Source organism: Rhopilema esculentum, chromosome 15 (genome assembly GCF_057945365.1).
Source record: "Rhopilema esculentum isolate cy_ngs chromosome 15, ASM5794536v1, whole genome shotgun sequence".
Classification (NCBI taxonomy): domain Eukaryota; kingdom Metazoa; phylum Cnidaria; class Scyphozoa; order Rhizostomeae; family Rhizostomatidae; genus Rhopilema; species Rhopilema esculentum.
In genome coordinates, this window is record NC_142829.1 from 6,771,328 (window position 1) to 6,793,190 (window position 21,863).

General features: G+C 35.6%; 1 protein-coding gene and 1 long non-coding RNA gene across 2 annotated transcripts in view; one reads left to right on the plus strand and one right to left on the minus strand.

Annotated features, from left to right (window-relative positions):
- The window catches only part of LOC135685529 (uncharacterized), a 25,606-nt gene extending 16,842 nt beyond the window's left edge, over positions 1–8,764 (plus strand). The window contains exons 2-3 of the long non-coding RNA XR_010516014.2: positions 5,564–5,661; positions 7,254–8,764. This is a non-coding gene — a long non-coding RNA (uncharacterized LOC135685529). The remainder of the gene's footprint in view (positions 1–5,563; positions 5,662–7,253) is intronic.
- On the minus strand, positions 57–20,303 carry LOC135685527 (lambda-crystallin homolog). The gene is made up of 8 exons (XM_065201505.2): positions 20,088–20,303; positions 17,331–17,408; positions 14,641–14,668; positions 13,476–13,685; positions 12,298–12,459; positions 9,979–10,173; positions 9,513–9,618; positions 57–4,403 (listed from the first exon to the last, which is right to left on the minus strand). Exons 1-8 carry the CDS (start codon positions 20,093–20,095, stop codon positions 4,195–4,197), a joined length of 996 nt encoding a protein of 331 aa, XP_065057577.2. The 5' UTR covers positions 20,096–20,303; the 3' UTR covers positions 57–4,194.
- Positions 20,304–21,863: the final 1,560 nt, after the last annotated feature.

The window sequence follows — 21,863 nt, forward strand, 5'->3', positions numbered from 1 at the left end:
CAGCTAGCTTTTAAGAATAGACTGTAAAGCAGTATTTTCAAAAAACTTCTGTAAAGCAGATTTTCCAAATTTATTATCAATTAACTCGATTCAATTAATTCATAACAACAAGCGAAAGAAATTATTTTACAACTGAGCATCATTGTTCGTCTAGGTCTTGACTGAGGCTTACTTCAGCCTTAGCTTCTGTACTACAACTGAATGCTAAATTACAACTAAATCAAGATAATTACACTTGTACATGTATAAAAATATATATTTATTTGTATATATGTATATATAAGGTGGGGAAATAAAATATGGAAATATTGTAAAATGGAGGGGAAGAAACCATTACGTTTGCCGGTAAGAAAATGTTTGAGAAGAGTCAAAGGTAAAATAGTGCATAACAAATTGTTACTGGAGGGAATTGTGAAGGAGATTTGAGTTAAATTAACTGAATGTTAGTGAGGAAAGGTATGATGCTATGATATGCCCGTAATATTAACAACGATTAGAAACCTTTCCTCGTTTATAATAGCACCGATCATGTCAGATATGGGCATGAAATCCCATGTGGTGCTTGGTTAGTGGAGTTTATATGGACGTGTTTTCTACTCTTCTTACTGAAAATGTAGGGCTAAAGCTATATGTTAAAAAAATCACCATAAAATTTTTTCTTCTGCAACAGCACGTAATCAGCATTTTTTGCCAAATGACCCTTTTTTCTAGGCACAGTTCTAATTTCGGATCGTTAGTGGATAAAATGTTATTTTTAAAGATTTTCGCAGCACGAAGTTTACACTCTTTTTTTATAAGAACAATTTTATAAGAACACGAGCCTCAAAACTGGTCAAAAGTTAAGAACAAATTAAGAACAAGCTGAGGCTGAGCTTCTGCAAAATACAATTTTGAACAACGTTTTTTCTCAAAATCGAGGATTTTTAGCGATGTGTGGATGCTTTTTCGGTGAATATTCAAATTTGTCAACAAATAAAGGCTGTCTCACTTACTTTTTTGGCAAATGAGGCCTGAACACCACCCTAGAGCGAAAAAGCACTTGCACTGCCTACACCCTATTAGATTAAGAACAAATTAAGAACAATCCAGCCTCAGATTTTCGAAAAAATAAAGACCGGCCTGAACTTAAATTTACTGGTTATTATAAAAAAAGAGTGTATACGATAAAAAAGATGTCCATATGCGTATCAGTACTAGTATTTATTAACTGGATTTCTGGTGTGCAATGAAAACTTAAATGCAGATCATAAGAAAGATAATGCAGATAATGCTAAAGTTACCTTTAGTTCAAAGACAAGGGGCCATTACATTTTAGGTCCCCAAGCAAAAATAATTTTTATGTTGTTTTACTTTGAAACTGGTATGTGATGAACGAGCTGAAGGGTCCTCAAGCTTTGACGAGATCTCAGTCTAAACGAATGAAGAGAAAGTTGATTGCATTTTATGCTTCGTATTAGCGTAAGCATTTTGTAGCTCTTGTATGAAAAGATTTGGATTTCAAGCAAAAAGGTTTTGTAAATAGCATGTATCCTACTTTCTGAAATTTCCATATAAGTTCGATAAACTAGAAGAATTAATTTCTTTGTATAAATTTCATTCAATTAAGGTCATTTTGACTAGACAAGAGAATAAGAAAAATTCTGTTTTAATAGCATTGTTTGATATTATCTTATTTCATACCTGTCTCGACAGAAAAGAATTTATTGAAAAAGCAATAATTGGTGATTTTGATCTGTGAGTGAAAAAGTTTTTACAATAAGATGAAAAGAGGAAGCTTGGATACCTAAAAGTATTTCTATTGAATATTGTGGGTAAAAGAGATACAATGCGAATCGTTTGGTAAATGATAAAGATAATTGTAAGTTTTATTTGGTAACCATGGATTTGCAAAGTGATAACGTAATATTGTTATTTTGTCAAATTTTGGCAACATAACCTTAAAGGAGCAATCGATATACTTATATTAAAATGGTCAAACTTCCTTATCTTTTTCACGAATGTGGATTTCATCATGACAAAATTTAGCTGGCATAGCGGGAAAAGAAAAATTCTAAACCAAACAATTGATCTTACGGTCAGCTTTACAGATGAAGAAGGATTGGGCCAATTGATATATTTCTTTACCTATTTTGGCCTGGCAAAGTCTTGCTTGTATTGCAGTTGCGTCAAAGCAGGATTTTGATGACCATACAAAAGAAGTCAAAACCGGAAAACTTCACGAAGTTGTAAAATCATGCACACACTGTCAGTATCCTATAGCTTGTGAGTCTAGTGCAAAAGCTTATGAAGTTTTCAAGGATGAGAAAATCCAAGAGATGGCGGCAAAAAGACAACGAATGCACCTCTTTGGAGACCCCCTGCAGCTTAAGGGGAGGGGGAAATGTGACTTTTTAAAATTCAAATAAAACAGGCCAAACCAAAATGACATATTTGTTGCACCCTATTCACATGTTTGTCTCCCCCTTTCCGCATCAGGTGCACATGTCCTAGACAATAAGTGTATAAAACATATTTCCAATTTAACAACATATATGCTTCACAAAATAAATCGCCAGCTAGCTTTTAAGAATAGACTGTAAAGCAGTATTTTCAAAAAACTTCTGTAAAGCAGATTTTCCAAATTTATTATCAATTAACTCGATTCAATTAATTCATAACAACAAGCGAAAGAAATTATTTTACAACTGAGCATCATTGTTCGTCTAGGTCTTGACTGAGGCTTACTTCAGCCTTAGCTTCTGTACTACAACTGAATGCTAAATTACAACTAAATCAAGATAATTACACTTGTACATGTATAAAAATATATATTTATTTGTATATATGTATATATAAGGTGGGGAAACAAAATATGGAAATATTGTAAAATGGAAGGGAAGAAACCATTACGTTTGCCGGTAAGAAAATGTTTGAGAAGAGTCAAAGGTAAAATAGTGCATAACAAATTGTTACTGGAGGGAATTGTGAAGGAGATTTGAGGTAAATTAACTGAATGTTAGTGAGGAAAGGTATGATGCTATGACATGCCCGTAATATTAACAACGATTAGAAACCTTTCCTCGTTTATAATAGCACCGATCATGTCAGATATGGGCATGAAATCCCATGTGGTGCTTGGTTAGTGGAGTTTATATGGACGTGTTTTCTACTCTTCTCACTTCTTACTGAAAATGTAGGGCTAAAACTATATGTTGAAATACCACCATAAAATTTTTTCTTCTGCAACAGCACGTAATCAGCATTTTGTGCCAAATGACCCTTTTTTCTAGGCACAGTTCTAATTTCGGATCGTTAGTGGATAAAATGTTATTTTTAAAGATTTTCGCAGCACGAAGTTTACACTCTTTTTTTATAAGAACAATTTTATAAGAACACGAGCCTCAAAACTGGTCAAAAGTTAAGAACAAATTAAGAACAAGCTGAGACTGAGCTTCTGCAAAATACAATTTTGAACAACGTTTTTTCTCAAAATCGAGGATTTTTAGCGATGTGTGGATGCTTTTTCGGTGAATATTCAATTTTGTCAGCAAATAAAGGCTGTCTCACTAACTTTTTTGGCAAATGAGGCCTGAACACCACCCTAGAGCGAAAAAGCACTTGCACTGCCTACACCCTATTAGATTAAGAACAAATTAAGAACAATCCAGCCTCAGATTTTCGAAAAAATAAAGAACAGTCAGCCTGAACCTAAATTTACTGGTTATTATAAAAAAAGAGTGTATACGATAAAAAAGATGTCCATGCGTATCAGTACTAGTATTTATTAACTGGATTTCTGGTGTGCAATGAAAACTTAAATGCAGATCATAAGAAAGATAATGCAGATCATTCGTTATCACTTTGATGCTAATCATTATGGCACAATGAATTTATTATATTACGTGCTACCAATTCTAACGAAATTCAAAAGAACGGAACGATACAGTTCAAAATGTTTCCTTGGGCACGGTATCACGAGGAAACACCCTTTTGTTATCGTAGCATATCGTTTTATATGACGTATAACAGCTCTAAGACGATATTCAAACTTAAAACGTAACAAATCTTGGACTTGGGATTGAAATTCGAAAGAGTAAATTAGCAAAAGTCTACTTTAAAAATGGTATCAGAACTTGGAAAAATACGAGAATAAAGATCTGCATATTTCCGTGCTACTTCATAAAACACTTTTGATAGGAATAATAGAAATGGGATTTAATGTTTTGAGTGACCAAGCTTGAAGAGCTCACCAAGTTTGGAATCTCTCCATTCACGCCGCTCTTCCAGTTTATCCACCGGAACTATGTTACACATTGCTTCGTGAATTTTCTCTGCAGTTTGACCTGCCATTGTTCTAGGGCCCCCTTCTTCCCGACATATCCGCTCGATATTTGATCCATATCTTTCACAATAGTCTTTCACACCTTTGAGGGACGATAGAAAAACATGGTATCAGACAAGACTATAAGGCTGACAATATAAATTGGACCGCCCAGAGGCTCTGCCCTGCTCCTTCAATGATTATTCTTTTTCAAAAAACAACTACTACGTCTACTTCGACATTCATCTCACAAACTTGCAATGTTCCAAAACTACTTCACAAATCATGCGTTTATCTTTGTTGGAGGGCAAAGGAAATACTAAATTATCACTGCGTTTAGTAGGCAACGATTTTTCAACGTAGAGAGAGATATTTGGCAGGCAACGATATTGAATTTGAAAGGTTAATGTTTTGCAGATAATACCATGAACTACCAAAAGATTTTTATATACCACTTGTAGTGCAAAAATTATTTAGATATAAGTTTTTTTTATTCGTAGTTATGGATAAAGTTTCTTTAAATATAACAGGGAAAAAATGAAAAAACCATTATTAAGTTGAACTGTAGCTACAGGGTTAAGGAAGCATTTAATATATACTGTCTAGGGATAAAGCAAGTGTCAAATTTACAAAATTATCTAGTGCTCAGCAAGAGAGCTCTCGTTGAAAAACAAACTTCACCGAAACAACCTGTAATTCTTAATGTATTGGGAGTTAGGAATAAATTATTAAAGCATCTGATCCAAAGTTTGAGGGTAAGAGCATATAATTGAATATCTAGCAGCTGGCAAACATGTAATGCGACTTTAGAATAATTGCTAACGAGAAGAAAGGCCTTATTATGGCGCTGATCAATATTCACAATGTTGCAATGGCTCCAAAAGTTGCTCTATTTATTTCGATTTTTAAGCCAAAACTAAGCTGGATGGATTGGATTTTGAGAAAAATATGAATTCTTCACTGCTGCATCAAATCAATCACGTGCACTTTGAAAAAGTATTTTCCTGGCATAAGGAAAGTTCAGAAAAGTTTGAGAGACAAGCTAGCAAGAGGAAACAAGCCAGCGGCATACATAATAAGTGAGCTGTGTTATAAATAAAATTCAGCGATAGAACGAAAACAATTGAAGTACAATGTGAATATTATATGCCAATGCTCAGATTTTTTATGTGGTCTTATTCTGAAAAGCATAAATATCGTAACTGGTTAAGATATAGAGGTATAAGAATAAAACTATTTGAAAATTTTTTATTTTTATCCTAGGTGTAAGTTCGAAAGGGGTGGTTGTACGTGAGGGGCATCTGTTAACAAAGTCTCAATTTTGATACCATAAAAAAGATGCCACGAAGACGAACAATGAAGTGAGTCATGTTCCTATTGAATCATTGAAATAACTGTAACAATTCTAAGAATCAGTCTGACGTAATTGTTGAAATTCGAGTTACTGGGAAAAGATACAGGAAGATTGACTCAGTTTTGCCGAAGTCGCCAAAGTGATTTTAGCGAACTAGATAAAGAGAGCGCAAATTTTCCAGATATCCATATTTCAAAGGTTGAAAAAAGTTTATTTTTATTTTTTGAATCAAGGGAGTTCATTTAATTTATACAAGAGCCCTGGGTGTTTATTTAAAAGTTACCATTCATTAATAGTTCTCATGTTCAGGGGCACCTACACAGGGGGGCTGGAGGGGCAGCTGCGGTGTTAACATCTTTCTAATACTATAAGATCTCATCGATAATCGATGACCACTTTGACCACTCTCGTTATGTTAATATCTACTAGAAAATATTAGAAAGATGTTAACACCAGCACAAAAACGCAAAGGATAAAAAGTTTTGTCTGTGACAAGGTCAACCACAACAGAGAGAGCGACAAAGATAGTAGATGATAAACAAACGACGTGTTCCCTCAGAAGTACTCCAGGAACCTAAGGAGGATAAATCAGTATAAAAACTTAGCGGGCAATCAAAATTTTACAACCAGCCCATTTATAACAGCCATGATTTTTTAAAAACCAAATATTGTGATAAGGCCATTTAATACCCATTTTTATGTATGGGTTATTTTGTCAACTTTTTTCTCTATGCTTAAAATCTTTGATGGTGTAATAGAGCTAAATTTAGCAATTTCACTTGGTTTTTTGTATACGTAGGTATTTTATATGTTACGTAGATTAGTAGGATATCCCCTTTGTGCACGCGAGAGATTATCCGAAGACTGAAAATTTAAAGAATGACGGTTTCTTTCAATTCTCTTCTTTTTTCCATACTTCATTCTAATTACTTGCTTAACAAGCACTATAATTATTCAAATGAATTGATGTCTTGTGCTTGCTGTCCCATATAAAGGTTGGTCTCCCCATGCCCTCAATTATGCAGGCGTCGATGGGAAATTTGAATCTAAATTCATGATTCAGTGAAGTTAAACCGAAACAACATCTTGCAGAAACATAGCGGCTATGCCACTGGGCAACATCTGCTAGAATAAGCGTTTGTTCTTACCTGAATGCAGAGCAAGGTCGTCCTTTCAATCAGGCTTTTTAGAGCCTGCTTGTCATTTAGTTATTACTCTAGTCACAGGTTACTGGGGTTAAGCATAGAAGGCCCTGAGATATAAACCCCCAATTTTAGTACTGAGAACCCAACAGAGAGAACCCAAAACTAGCAGCCAATCGGGCATAAAGATCGCCATTACTCGGGAAACAGATTCTTGAAACGAAATTTGCCAGCACCGATTACTTCTGTCCCTCTCGATAATGGCCGAAACAATAGTAATGGATCTCAAGTTTACATTTAGACTTCCCTTTTCAATAGAAACTACATAGTCAATTTTGATGCTAAAAATTGAAATATACCGAATTCATATACCAAAATGACCATTAACTTGCGAGAACAAAAAATGAAATCCTTTTTTACTTTTCTCTGCTATGAAGAACAACTTTTACTTTTTTAGGCATCACAAAAGCCCAGTTGAAGACATATCAAATCCAGAAAAGAACAACTAAACGAAGCAAATCCCAGCCAAGCTTGTCTAAAAAAAGCAGAATTAAGTCTAATTTTTGCGAGAAAACGGCCAGGGAAAGGGAAGCAGATCGAGCAAAGTCAGTAAAGCTAAGGCAAGACAAACCAAGGAAACCAAAGCTGGGACAGCTAGATAAAGTTAAGCCAAATAAGCCAAATGAAACCTAAGTTAATCACAATTAAGTCAAACAAATGCAGCGAATTAAAGCTGAGGAAGGCAAGAAGAGACCCGTTCAATAAAAGAAAGCCAAGCAAAGTCGAGCTAAATCAAGCCAAACCAAGCTAAACAAAGCCAAGACAAACCAAGGCCAAGCCAAGACAAACCAGGAACAAGCCAGGATCAAGCCAAGCCGAGCCAAGCCAACCAAGACAAGCCTAAAGGCTGAAATACACTATGCATTTAAATTGATTCAATTAAATGGATAACTGGAAAATGGACAGTGTAAACGCAAAATTGGATATCAAAGTAGCTATTTCGACCAAATGAAACCTATGGTGAGACAAGCCACGTAAGCAGGGAAATACATCAAGAAAAAAGGTATGCATTGTGTTTGTGATGAAAATTGTGAAGTAATAAAAAGAAAGTTTCTGACATGGGAAATGATTCTTAGGTTTTGGATTTCGAGCAACCAGTGTTGAATTCTTGAATTTGAATTACCGTTCTGATTTTGTTTTCTTCACATTAGCCAAAAAGGATCATAGAAAAGGAATCTTTATGTTGAAATTAGTCTTTGCCGAAAATTTCATGTTGTTTGGACAGCGAATTTTGAATAATTAGCTTTTCCTTACATTGTAGGCAACAGCAAATTACGGTCAAATCTAAAGAAATATTTTAAAATTCAAAACGTAGCAACAAGCGACCTGACTGTCCAAAAAACACGAAATTTTCAAATTAGACTTATTCCAACATGATCATTTGAAAACTGAGGTCCATTTTTGAAAAGAGCAGTAAATAGCGAGATGCAGAAACGATGCATCAACCTGAATCGAAGAATAATCATATCAGTGGCTGCAATCGCCAAGGTGCAATGTAACAAAGACTGAACTACCTCGAAATTCCTTGCAGTCAAACAAAGCTATTCGGGAGTGTATGGAAATAGTTGGCAACTGGCAGGTAGGTAAATCGCTGAAGTAATAGCTTTGGTCTCAGGAATCAGGCCCAGATTTGTAGCATCGAAGGTTTAAAGGCGATAAGTTAATCACTTAGGGAACCAAAAATGGTTTGTGATCATATCAAAAGCTATTCAAATAACTGAAGAATGTTGGAAGCGAACTTTCCATAAGGTATTTTAAAGTTTTTCAAGGACTAGAGCTATGTTTGACTGGCAACAATTTATCAACACGTCTAAAAAGGTCCTCATTTAACGAAAGGTTCAAACAATACGAATTCATTCCACCAATTCAAAGAATACAAATTTATAACTTCTTTGCATTTTCAACAGAGATAAGTTGAAAATAAATCTAAATGACTACCAGCGTAGGAAATATCTAATGGTCTAGATGTACCTGAAGAAAGTAAGTCTAAGTAATAAACACTAACATGAAGCAATTTAAGAGATTGCATTATGGAAGTCATTGACTGCAAGCGTTACAGGCGCATTGATTCTCGAAGTACCAATCTTTTATAAGAACTTTGAATTGACTTGCATTTTTGGATGTTTTTATTTCATTTGGAAGAGAATTCCAAATCTTTGGACCCAAAAAGCTAATAGATTTTATACCATAACTTGTCGTTTTAACCTTTGGAACAGATAGAGTATCCATTTTTCGAAGATTATAGCTATTGGGTTTTGGGAGAAAGTAGTCTTTCATAAAGACTGGATTCGAGTTGTGGAAAGTTTTGTAAACTTCTAGTGCTAGCAGCCGAATGGAGTGGATATGAATTGGAGTAGATTTAGCCTTGACTAAAAGTTTAGAATACGATAAAGTGTAGTCTGAGAGGGAAAATTACAGGGAATGAGTGATTTAATATGATATTAGAAAGCTTTTTGTCATTGAAAATGCAAGGCAAGCCGACGTCGAGAAAGGGCATGAAGCAGCTTTAAAACGAGAAGATTCCTAAAGGAACATAAAAAGTAGAAATTTTCTGTTGTTCCATCTTGCATTTACGAAACAGTAGTTATAACTGCAGAATCCTTCTATCTACAAAATAGAAGAAACAGTGCTGATTTTAAAATATTAATTTAGATACCTGCTGCATTTAGATGCATTGTTTCAAACGGTCCCATCACTGCATATCGAAGGCCTAGTCCTTTGCTGACAGTCAGGTCAACATCTTCTGGAGAGCAGACGCCATCCTACGATACAATACACAGATACAAACAGAATCAAAATCTATACAAGCTTTTCACAGAACATTCGTCAGAAAACGAGAACGCTTTGTCATGACTTTGAATTGATAGTTTTAAAAATATGATGCTGATCAATAAGTATGAATTCAAAACGTATCTTATCGCTGTCATTTGTGAAAAGCTCGTTCATCTTATCGTACTTCAAATTATCGCTTACATGTGTGAAAATTTTCGATTTTGCTGATTTCTACCATCACTAAAACCAGTTGTTTGCTGTACTAGATAAAATAAACACTCATTATGAATTACTATCCCACTTGAAATTAATTTACTTATATCATGAGTATCTGACATAATGAACAATACCTCAACGAGCCTCCATGCTTCCATCAACAATGCATATTGCAATCTGTTAAGAATAAAGCCATTAACCTCCTTTTTAGCAATGACTGGTGTCTGACCGATGTCTTTCATCAGATCTTTAGTCCTTTCAACTACTTCTGGATCAGTCCAAGGAGACGGAACAAGCTCAACTAGCGGTACAAGATGGGGTGGGTTGACCTAGCAGCATAAAATTGTATTAGCTACTTGAAAAAAAATTGTTTTGCTTCCAAATGACAGCATAAATCATAGGACTCAAAAGTAATTCTTGTGGAACAAGAATTCGTATCTTATAATGACTTATCAAAAATTGACCATTTTACTTTATATATATAAAAATATATAGAAATCATACAATAATATAATACATAGAACACGAAGCTGCAAAATGACAACCACTTACATTAGTTCGTATGCCGATAAATAATACAAATTTAGCGAAAAATCTAAATGACATTCGAGACCAGAACTTTTCAATCACAATCAATCTTTCCCTAGTTCACATTTAAGCCAAGAAAGATTGCCGATCTAGAGATTTGAGTCACATTTGAGTCACAGTCACAAAAGTCACATTTTTACAAAGAAAAGACCTGAATTTTTCCCAAAAAAGCATCGAACAAATAAATTGTCTTTAAAAAATTATTGTTAGTTGACGAAGTTCTTTTGCTCCAGCAGAAAAGCACTCGTTGCTATTAACAATAAATATAAATTCTTATTTCGCATGCGTTTATATATAGTATACTCTCGTTAAGTGGGACACTCAAGGGAGCAAGCAAAAATGTACTACTTATCCGAATGCTTGAAAAGGGTAAGCAAGTTCAAAGGACCGGGAAAATCTGTATTACATAGCGGGCGTCCTACTTATCCGAATGCTTGAAAAGGGTAAGCAAGTTCAAGGACCGGGAAAATCTGTATTACATAGCGGGCGTCCTACTTATCCGAATGCTTGAAAAGGGTAAGCAAGTTCAAAAGACCGGGAAAATCTGTACTACATAGCGGGCGTCCTACTTATCCGAATGCTTGAAAAGGGTAAGCAAGTTCAAAGGACCGGGAAAATCTGTATTACATAGCGGGCGTCCTACTTATCCGAATGCTTGAAAAGGGTAAGCAAGTTCAAAGGACCGGGAAAATCTGTACTACATAGTGGGCGTCCTACTTATCCGAATGCTTGAAAAGGGTAAGCAAGTTCAAAGGACCGGGAAAATCTGTACTACATAGCGGGCGTCCTACTTATCCGAATGCTTGAAAAGGGTAAGCAAGTTCAAGGGACCGGGAAAATCTGTACTACATAGCGGGCGTCCTACTTATCCGAATGCTTGAAAAGGGTAAGCAAGTTCAAGGGACCGGGAAAATCTGTACTACATAGCGGGCGTCCTACTTATCCGAATGCTTGAAAAGGGTAAGCAAGTTCAAAGGACCGGGAAAATCTGTACTACATAGCGGGCGTCCTACTTATCCGAATGCTTGAAAAGGGTAAGCAAGTTCAAAGGACCGGGAAAATCTGTACTACATAGCGGGCGTCCTACTTATCCGAATGCTTGAAAAGGGTAAGCAAGTTCAAAGGACCGGGAAAATCTGTACTACATAGCGGGCGTCCTACTTATCCGAATGCTTGAAAAGGGTAAGCAAGTTCAAAAGACCGGGAAAATCTGTACTACATAGCGGGCGTCCTACTTATCCGAATGCTTGAAAAGGGTAAGCAAGTTCAAGGGACCGGGAAAATCTGTACTACATAGCGGGCGTCCTACTTATCCGAATGCTTGAAAAGGGTAAGCAAGTTCAAAGGACCGGGAAAATCTGTACTACATAGCGGGCGTCCTACTTATCCGAATGCTTGAAAAGGGTAAGCAAGTTCAAGGGACCGGGAAAATCTGTACTACATAGCGGGCGTCCTACTTATCCGAATGCTTGAAAAGGGTAAGCAAGTTCAAAGGACCGGGAAAATCTGTACTACATAGCGGGCGTCCTACTTATCCGAATGCTTGAAAAGGGTAAGCAAGTTCAAGGGACCGGGAAAATCTGTACTACATAGCGGGCATCCTACTTATCCGGGGTCCCACTTAACGAGAGTATACTGTATCATCTGTTCGAATTATTGAGGAACGATTGGCTTAGAGCTCCCATTCTTCAAAATTTTTCACCGTACAGAGTTTTACATGCATTAACAATCCCGTCGAGGTGCATTGTACAGCATCCATGCAAGCAAGGCTAGAATTGCGATCTAAGTTAACGACGTTTGATACTCAAGGTAAACAAAGACATTTTACAGTGTATCATTGGGTTTAAAAAAGATACTCTACTCACAGGATGTGCTACAAGGCAATGGGATCTGTTTGGCAGTTTTTCAGTAAAAAGTGAAGGAACGAGGCACGATGTTGAACTTGCGATAATAGTACCCTCATCAGCATGTTTGCTAAGCTCGGCAAAAACTTGCTTTTTCATATCTATATTTTCTGGTGTACATTCCTGTGAAAAAGAAATCAGAAGTCAGCAATAACAAGAGGGCACCGTATAAGGGAACTCAAGATCAAATCGTGTTATTTTGCATTCTATCTAATTTTACTCGTAATTCAAAATGTTACAATGAAATAATTATTACGGGATGCATATTACAAGATACTTCGAATAGCCTGAGAGCACTAGCCAATATGAAGGGAGAGTAGCTATTGCAAACAGGGAAGTCCAAGTTTTATTCGTGCAAGGCCGATCTAGGGCTCAAGCAGATTGTATTCATTTTCTGCGGTTTTTCAAAAATTCGAAAAATAACAATTTTTTTCAAGGTAAAAAATTGAAAGGCATTTTTTGTACTAAGATAAGGTTTGTGGGGGCAAAAGTACGAGATAATGTGTATTGGTGATACCTGTTTACAACTTGCAATAAGAATTGTCTGTGCAACTCAATAAATTTCCTTGTTTGCCACAAAAGTACGGTCATTTTCGAATCACTGCAGCAAAATTCCTTTTCAATTGAAAAGTAGTGCATAAAGATATTTATATGTATACAGTTTTTAAAAAATTGCTCTCAAATAAACTTCCTTCAACAAAAACAACAGCAACAAATTCACAACAATATAAAAAATAAATTTCATTAGCAATCATGGCAAATCAAATAAAAGAATTAGAAGGAACAAACAGAGGAAATATGGAACATTTCACGGTCAAAGATTCTTGATACAGAGTCATCCGTATATATTATTAGCTGCTTTACAGTGTTTGTTTAAAATTAAGCCATTGACTCCAAGGTTCAATGCGACATGAGAGATCAACAATTGCAAGATAGAGTAAGGAAATGCAATAAAATGTAATGCATAAAAGCCACTAAAATGTTAGGGGTCTATAGTGAGTTCCTGATACGAATAATTATCTTTGCAGAGGTAGAAAATAGTGGCTCAGGAATGAATAAAGTCTTGCAGGCGTAAAAGTACGGTAGTAAAGCTGGAATATCAAAAATTAAGCTGGAAGATGAAACTCGCTGGCCAATACCTGAACATAAATTGCATCTTTTAGTGCATCCATTAAATTAGCCGAACCACTAATTAAACGAAATATCTCTTCTGCATTCAAAGAACTTTCTTTGAAAAATCCATCAGTCTCCATTTGCGAGAGTTGTGTTCTGCAAGAATCCAATGCATTTGTGATTTGAGCTTTATTTACATCATATAAACATACACTGTAGCCAGCTTTTGCAAAAATCTAGAAATAAACAACAATTAGCAAAAGAGACGTCAAAAATCGCCGCAACCAATGCTGATGTTAGGGATATCTGCGTTGATTTTACTTTAAAGAATTACAAGGCTTTAAATCTGCATATAGGATTCAAAGACACAGACCACTCATGCCAGGCATGAATTTATCTATGCATTCTGCAAAAGCTTTCATATTTCTTTCAGAAATTGCCATGATATAGCAGAGTCCTTGGTATTTTCTTCAATTTAGCTATAGAGAATTCAGTTAAAAACATTTTATGCAGCACCTTGTTTTTAGCTTAAAAATCAGCTAATCATTTCGCAGAGTATTACAGACTGTCCATGCAGACGATACAGTAAACGTAAAAAAAAATTGAAAAGATCTCACAACAACTTCTTGGCTCAGGCCTTTAGTGAAAAGGCTATTCATCTTGTTTATTTAAGTGCTGCTTAGTTTTATTTGAATAAGGAAATTAGTTTAAAAAAATCAGTTTCCATTCTTATTTTTTTCTAAAACTTTCAATCAAAATTCCAATCTCCATTTCGGAACAAATATTTTGGTCAAACGCGCACAAATAGAAGGGATCATTTCCTCGTTTCCAGGAAGCTCTAAATGCGAAGAATAACGATTCTAATTCGGAAACAATGTTTTGCTCACTTCAAAAATATTTTTTAAAGTTCTAGCTTTTTCTGGAGATTTTTTCAAAATATTTGAAAAACTCAGTTGCTTTCGTCAAAACAGCTTAATTTTGGGCCATGGATTTTCATGATACAGAATGAATTTTTTCTAGATTCAGGCATATTATGCAGTTACGATCCCTGCTGAAAACAGCAGCATGAATGGTCTTCTTGAGTATGGTTCTCATTTTCTGGGGAGGCCTTGAAATTAATAAAATGGCTCTTGCTAAACTAGTTATCTTGATTACAGCGAGACAAAATATCCAAGATAATTATGTACTTACTATCGCCCAGCACCGGCCAATCAATCCACTAAAATGAAAAAAACACTGCAATGAGTTTTCTATTGGTGCGTATAACGTATTTAAAATAATCAAATATCTTGAAAGGCAGATGATATAAGGTAATTGTACTTCACTTAGGATGATTCTAGTTTTTGATGAAGCATCTGTGGATGCTTTGAGCTCTTGAAGTATTTGTCTTTTTGACAAATACTAATGGTTGTAAACAGTAGCGGCGCCACGGGGGGCCTGGGGACACGTCCCCCCCCCCCCAGTTCCCAGCAGAATCGATTTTGTATTTCGTCTAAATTCGATGAGAAAATGTTGGGGGAGGGGTAATATTTTCACACCGTACTTTTTGTGATGTAATCCTATGATTTTCAAACTGCCAATTTTCAAACAAAAGTTTGTAATAGGCATTCCCTTCAGATATAATTGGCGTTCCCTGTTGGTAAAAGGGCGTTTTCTGGTGGTTAAAAGGGCGTGGCTTAAATTTGTTTGGTTTGTCCCCCCCAGAGCTTAGTGGCTGGCGCCGCCATTGGTTGTAAACAAAATATCTGTTATCAAGTGGATTCAGGGTCGTTGCCAGCTGTTGTGCTTGAGGGGGTACCCAGATCACGAGATAAATATACTACATAGATTGCGTGCGGTACAATATAATGCTATAATAACGATGATATGTAAGTAAATTGTACCAGGAAATTTTTTCAAAATAAAGAACGACGTTTCGAGCATAGCTCGTTATCAAGTAAATAAAAAGCGATGATAAAACTAAAAAGTATAGTTAAAGAAATATAGAATTCGACAAATGGAATAGAATAACGGATATAAGAGCATGGAAAAGAAATTTATAGAAAGAGCTAAAAATTATCTATATATACATACATATACACAAATACAGAGTTTATGTTTATGTATATGTATGCATACAAACACGAAGAAGAAAAAACAAAGAAAAAGGAGGGGGGTTGTTATTAAAGAGACGTAAACTGTTTATCAAGTCCAGAAGTATATAAAGTTTCAACGAATCATTTTTAAACCTGAAACTTTAAAAGTGTTTTCTTTCTTTGTTTCCTACATTTAAAACAACATTCTTGGTTAAAGTTTTTGTAAATTGTCTTAAACAAACAGACAGTTATGAGTATGAAAATTATGAGTATATGCAATGTTTGGACCACTAAAAATTAATGGTGCCTTGTGCCTGGCTATAAGCTTAACTGGAGCTAGTTCTGAGTTGGTTTACATTTCAAATACAAAAAATCCTCTTTGGGTGTAAATATGTGCAAAGAAACTCACGAAACTGTTGCACACTTTGCTGTATGGAACAGAATGATAGAACCATTCTGCTAGAAGATGATTTTCTAAACTTTTTATGTATGTAATATTAGGCCAATGCATGTTATGCTCCGTCTACAAGGCATCAAACACTCTATTGCAGACCAGTAAACAGAAAATACCAAAATATGCCAGCTTCACCCTCCAAAAATTACTTAAATAGGCTATGATACCTTCCTCTAATATCATCTGTCCAAAATTGCATCAATTCAACAAAAAAGCTTCAGGTAGGAGAGAGAACTGCAGAAGCAAGAGTAGCTTAGCCCTTCCTCAATATTCTCCAAAACGTACTTAGAGCCATAAACAGAACAATCTGGTCTTTTTTAACAGCTCAGTGAGGGGTTCAAAGTTCACAGGGTGTCATGCAAGATTTAGAAAAACAGTCAATATTCATCAAGAGTTATCCAATTGAGGTTACCCTTCAAAAAAAACTGTTGTCTATTTGCACACTTTCAGTGGCAGGGTGGCTATGTTTTCCCTCAGGTGGCAAAGTCGATTTTTGCGCCCTATCTATATATCGTGGTTGTATAAAAGCACGTGTTTCTAGAAGGGAAATCAATTTTTGTAACCACAATTCAAAATTTCATGAATACGTTTTGATTAAAAATGAGAGTATATATGGAAAAAATTATGTAATCCAAACATTTGACATTCTCGATTGTGGTTTGGTGAAATATCCAGCAATTTCGAATTGGCTCATTTTTGAGGGTCGGCCTATTCTCGAGGAAATACATTAGCCAAAACATAAAATACTAATAAAAAAACATTCTATTCATTTACACTGATGTTACACTGATTTAAATCAAGCCTTCTAGAATGGCTAAAAATGCATCTCTCAGACTAAAATTTTACAAATTAGCATACCGCTCAGAAAAGACAATTTGATGATGCTCAGAAAAACATTGATTATTGATTTTTATAAAAAATTTGGGAGGGGAGGATTCATGCGTTGGAGAAAGAAAAAAGGATGACCTTTGGTTCAGAGTGCACATCGATGTAAATAACAAGAAGCTGTTGTATGGATTGCCAGGGTGCATTCCATGCAATTAGGCCTGAAGATCTTTGGCGTACACTCAGGATTTTTTGGCGTTCCGAGTGCAAAATAATAGAAAAAATTTTTTGCACACGTAAAATCTTTGTTAGTTAGCATGCTAAACATGAAGCCACATACATACAACACACAAATGTTGATTGGGTCATGGCAACGCATTGCCCCCCTGCCATCATACCATGGCACACTTCAGCTTAGACAAAATTTATACTTTTCTTGATATCAAATTTACAGCACCAAGTAGTGGTGAAGATGACAGCTTTTATAAATTTCCAAGTAGGAAAAAGAGCAGCAAATGAATAATCACCTCCCAATGACAGCTATCTTTTTTTCTTTCTCCATTATAAGTCTAAAGCTACTGATATCAGCTTGGAAGAGGAGGTTCCTGAAAGAAAACATATTGTAAATATTAACAAGGATAAAGCAATTTTTTCCATAACTGTCTTTCACCTTGTATGACATCATAGTTATATAGCCTATGATTTAAATGTAGGTGTATCTTTATTAATATTTCATATATACATGTTTCTGCTTTGTAACACAACAACAATACTCTTTAAACTATTAAAGTTACTAAGATTACATGTAATCGCCTTTGTTAAATATTTGAATATGAGACTCTGAGACTTTGATATTCTTCTCATACGCCCTCTTTAATGATAATGCTCTATTTTATGCTTCTGTTTTAAGAATTGTATTGAGCAAAGTAATAATTTCTTTTGCATTAGTAATACTTGGCATTTCTCAAATCTATTTTTTGATTAAACAATGCTCATAATACATATGAAATGAAAATGAAAAGACATGAAGTATGTGCACAAGAAAAGATGGATAACTGCTTCAAACTAGTTATCATTTTACATTTGGTTCCTTAAATTGGGTTTTGTCTACATTTTCATGAAAAAGGTACCTTCTGGCATTAAAATTTTACATGTGTGGTGGAGACCCAAAAGAGGTACTGAAAAGTGATACAAGAAATTAAGTCATGATTCGTTCCTCCTTTTTTACTTTAAAAATTAAATTTTAGCCTCTAACAGGGGCGGATCCAGAGCAAATTTGAAGGAGAGGCAGTTGGTAGTGAGGGCGCTGCAAATTTTTCAGATATTGATGATGAGTGTACGCTGTATTCATTTTGTAAAGAAATTTTTAAAATTCAATTGTTGTATACTTTGAGGAAATCCTTGAAGTAAATTAATCTAGAAGTCTCAGAAACTTTTTCAACTGATTCTCATTCTTTAAAAGGGGTGCAAAATTTCCAAAAGGGGGCACTGGACTTGCTTCAAATAGGGGCAGTTGCCCCTCCAAAATCCCCCACTGTCCTCTAATCCCTTTGATACATCACATTAGGGCTGAGATAAACATTTGTTCAAGAAAACAATTGATGATGTTTCACATTCTAGATGACAAAATATCAAGATGATAGTGTTAAATTCTGCACAATTAGTGGAATGTTTAACAAGCAGGGCTATAAAACAGGGGGCTCAGGAGGGCTCTGTCCCCTTCTACTTTTCGAAGGGGGGCTGAGCCCTCTCTTTTTTCTCTGGTTAACTCTAAAATGTCATGGCTAATTTCTGCCAGGATCAAATATTTGATTGAACTGATATTACTTTTTGACATTTGCATTCATGCGAGACCTCAATAGCCCTCTTGACAACTGAAATCTAAATAAATATTGACAAATAATTAAACCACTTTGAGTTCTTTATTTTTAAAATTTTGCAACTCAAGTAACAGGTATTATTAGTATTATTAGAAAATGATTTGACCCTAGGAAAAAAATGAGAAGGTAAAGAAGTTGATATTGAGGAGCCATGCACACGAAAACAACTGAAGTATTCATTTTGTGTATTGAAAGCTCTATGGCCCCCAGGGCTGTGTACCAGTCTAAAAGTGGAGGGGCTGAAATGGATGTGACCAAAATTTTTGAGGCCATGCCCTCCAGAACGCCTGAAAATGCCCCTGTTAGAAAATACTTTTTCATTTCTACTCAATTTTTATAAACAGTATGTTTCAGAGAAGATATCAATAACTATAAAAATAGATAAAATTAGCTTGAGAGTAACAAAATACCAAGCTAGCCAAGCTAGAAAATGCAGCATGTCATTAAACAAGATAAAACACCTAGAAAATGGACAAAAAAGGTTCCCAGTCAAGAAGAACTACTACTACATATGAGTAAACTATGCAAAGATGCGTTAGAGTAAACCTTCCAAAAAATTTGTAGCCTATTATTGCAAAAAAGTGGGGGGGGGGGCTATAGCCCCTGCTAGCCTAATGGCTGTGTTATGCCTGATGGCCCCCCTTCTACATTTTTTGGCTCTTCACTACTGTAAACAAGTAAAAATGTAATGAAAGCTATCTCTTATCTGAAAAACTTGATGCAATGGCTGAAGAATTTTTCAATATGATTTTTATTGTAAACAATGGTTATAAAAACCGGGTTAACCTAAAGTTTTGCTTCAATGTAATCTATGATCCCTAGAAAGTCTCGAGCCAAACAGCGTTGTATATCGCTTGTTCATTACCATTAAGAGACTATGTTAGAAATCTGGCTGGGGAACACCCAACACCGTGTTCTGGACATTTTGGTCCTAAGTCCAACTTTCAGAGGGTTCAGATTACTATCACGTATTTCGTATATGTTGGAAGCATTGGAAGCAATTCTAAACCCTATAACTTATAACGTTAATAAATGTAGTGTAGGGTTAGTTTAAAAGGTCGATGGTAAGCAAATGGTAATGCTAATTATCTATGACAATAATGGTAAGTGGGACAGAGCTCCATGGATGGTTACTTGAGGACGAGGATACAGAGATCTCCTTAACAGAGAAAAAATCCAAAAAATCTGTCAGCAAGATGCAAGTTGACTTATTTTCAACCAGTAACCAAACAAGGAGAGGCTAGGTTGGGATGCTCAATTCTGCATCAAGGTCGATCAATTTGGATCGATCAATTTGGACCATCGTTGATATGCGAGAGCAATACCTATAAAGATTTGAATATGCAGTATCTTTAAACAATTTTAGTTACTAAATTTAGGAACTCCTGCAACTAGGAGACTTACCTTTGCATGCAACAAAAATTTCTGCTTTGGATTAACAGTTTGCAGACGAGTTTGTTTTGATGTGCTGGAGCAGTTGAATTGAATTGTATACAAACAGCAAACCGGGTGATCAGTTTGGTGGCATAATTGATCTTTGGAAGTCTTTTGCCGGAAACTGAGCCTAAACTAAGCTATACTTTTAGCAAGAGTAAATGCAGGTAAGTAGAGTAAAATATAATCTTGTTTTGTGAGTCAAAATCAACGTTGCTGGAAGATGAAAATTTGGATTTAACGATTAGAAAGAGATACGTGCTCCCCCCTCCTAAAAATGTTGGCGGTGACGCGATGTACATCACGCTCTGCTCAATGGATTAACCTGTTTGAAAGGGTCCCGACAAGGGGTAACTCCTTTGTGCCATAAAAGTCTTAAAAGAACATTGAAATTTTCATCTTTCATCAAAACTTCTATGACAGCCTCCTTGACTGTTCCACTCTCTTTTCGACTGTTCAAACTTCAAAAACAGGGTACAGCACCCATTAATAATTGATTTCGACTGAGCGTATTTTAGGCTATGCTCTAATTAGTGGGTATGGCTAAAAAATTTTATATTCCACACCCTGAACTGGGCTCTTTTGGTTTGCTTGCCACCTTGCAATTGTGATGCCAGACCGCCTCTGCCCAGGGCCTCCAAAATCTCTCGACGGCCCTGAGTGTAAGAGGCTTTTTCTTTGAGAAAACTTACTAAAAATGGGCATTTTAAGCTGTTGCTCTGACAATAGCTGTTGTACCATATCTTCCATCTACTTTAAGTGGTACAACACCTCAGCTATCAGCTTTTCGGTGATTGATGTAACTCCAAAAGCATTTGATGCCCCCATACTAATCAGAATTTTCTTCAGGTGATATGATGCCCTCAATATGTGACCAATAACCTCGTCTGGCTACTCTCTGGATTTCATGCTTTAATTTTCTTTATTTCTTTTGCATATCTTTACGGCCATTTTTGCATCCATTTTATAGTTGGTCTCTCTTCTTCATTCATTCATTTCATTTCATTTCAAATGTTTAAGGAGGGTAGCCCTTCAGCAATGCTGATTTTCAATGGGCCCTCCACTTAAAATACTTACAGAAACTATTATAAAAAACAAATATTTACAATCTCAAATAAATTCTATTTTGACTTGAGTTTAATTTTACTACAAATATCTATAACGAAAGGCGAAATGGTAATTTCCAATATACAATTTACAATTACGCCTATTTACAATTTCGCAAGATTTTTTTTGAAGTTGGTCAAGGAAGATGCCTGCTTACACTCAGCTGAAAGGCCATTCCAAGACCTAGCACCTCTAAATGAGAAGCATTTCTGCCCATTTTTGGAGTTTTTCTTTTGTAGCCTTAGGTCAGTTTATTAACTTCTTTCAATTTGCTGTTATCCATGGTTGGCCATGTTCTCTTTTGGCTGTTTTATGTGGAATGTATAGCTTAACACCTTCTTTCATTCCATTACAGAATTGCTTCCACAATTTGTACAAAATTCATTTATTTCCGTTATTAAAAATTACATCTTGTACAGTGGCGGCGCTAAGAAACTCAAAGTGTGCGATTGTAGCGGGATCTTTATCGAAGAAGTGAGGCGAAGAGAAAATAACTTTGTTCATGTTTTCTGCTTCATCATTGAAATCAAAAGTCCTATAACTAAATACGTGCTGAAATATATATCCTTAAGTTAAGTGCGTCATAAGTAACACGATAACGAGGTTAATACTGAAAAGGAGAATATTCCTATTATACGA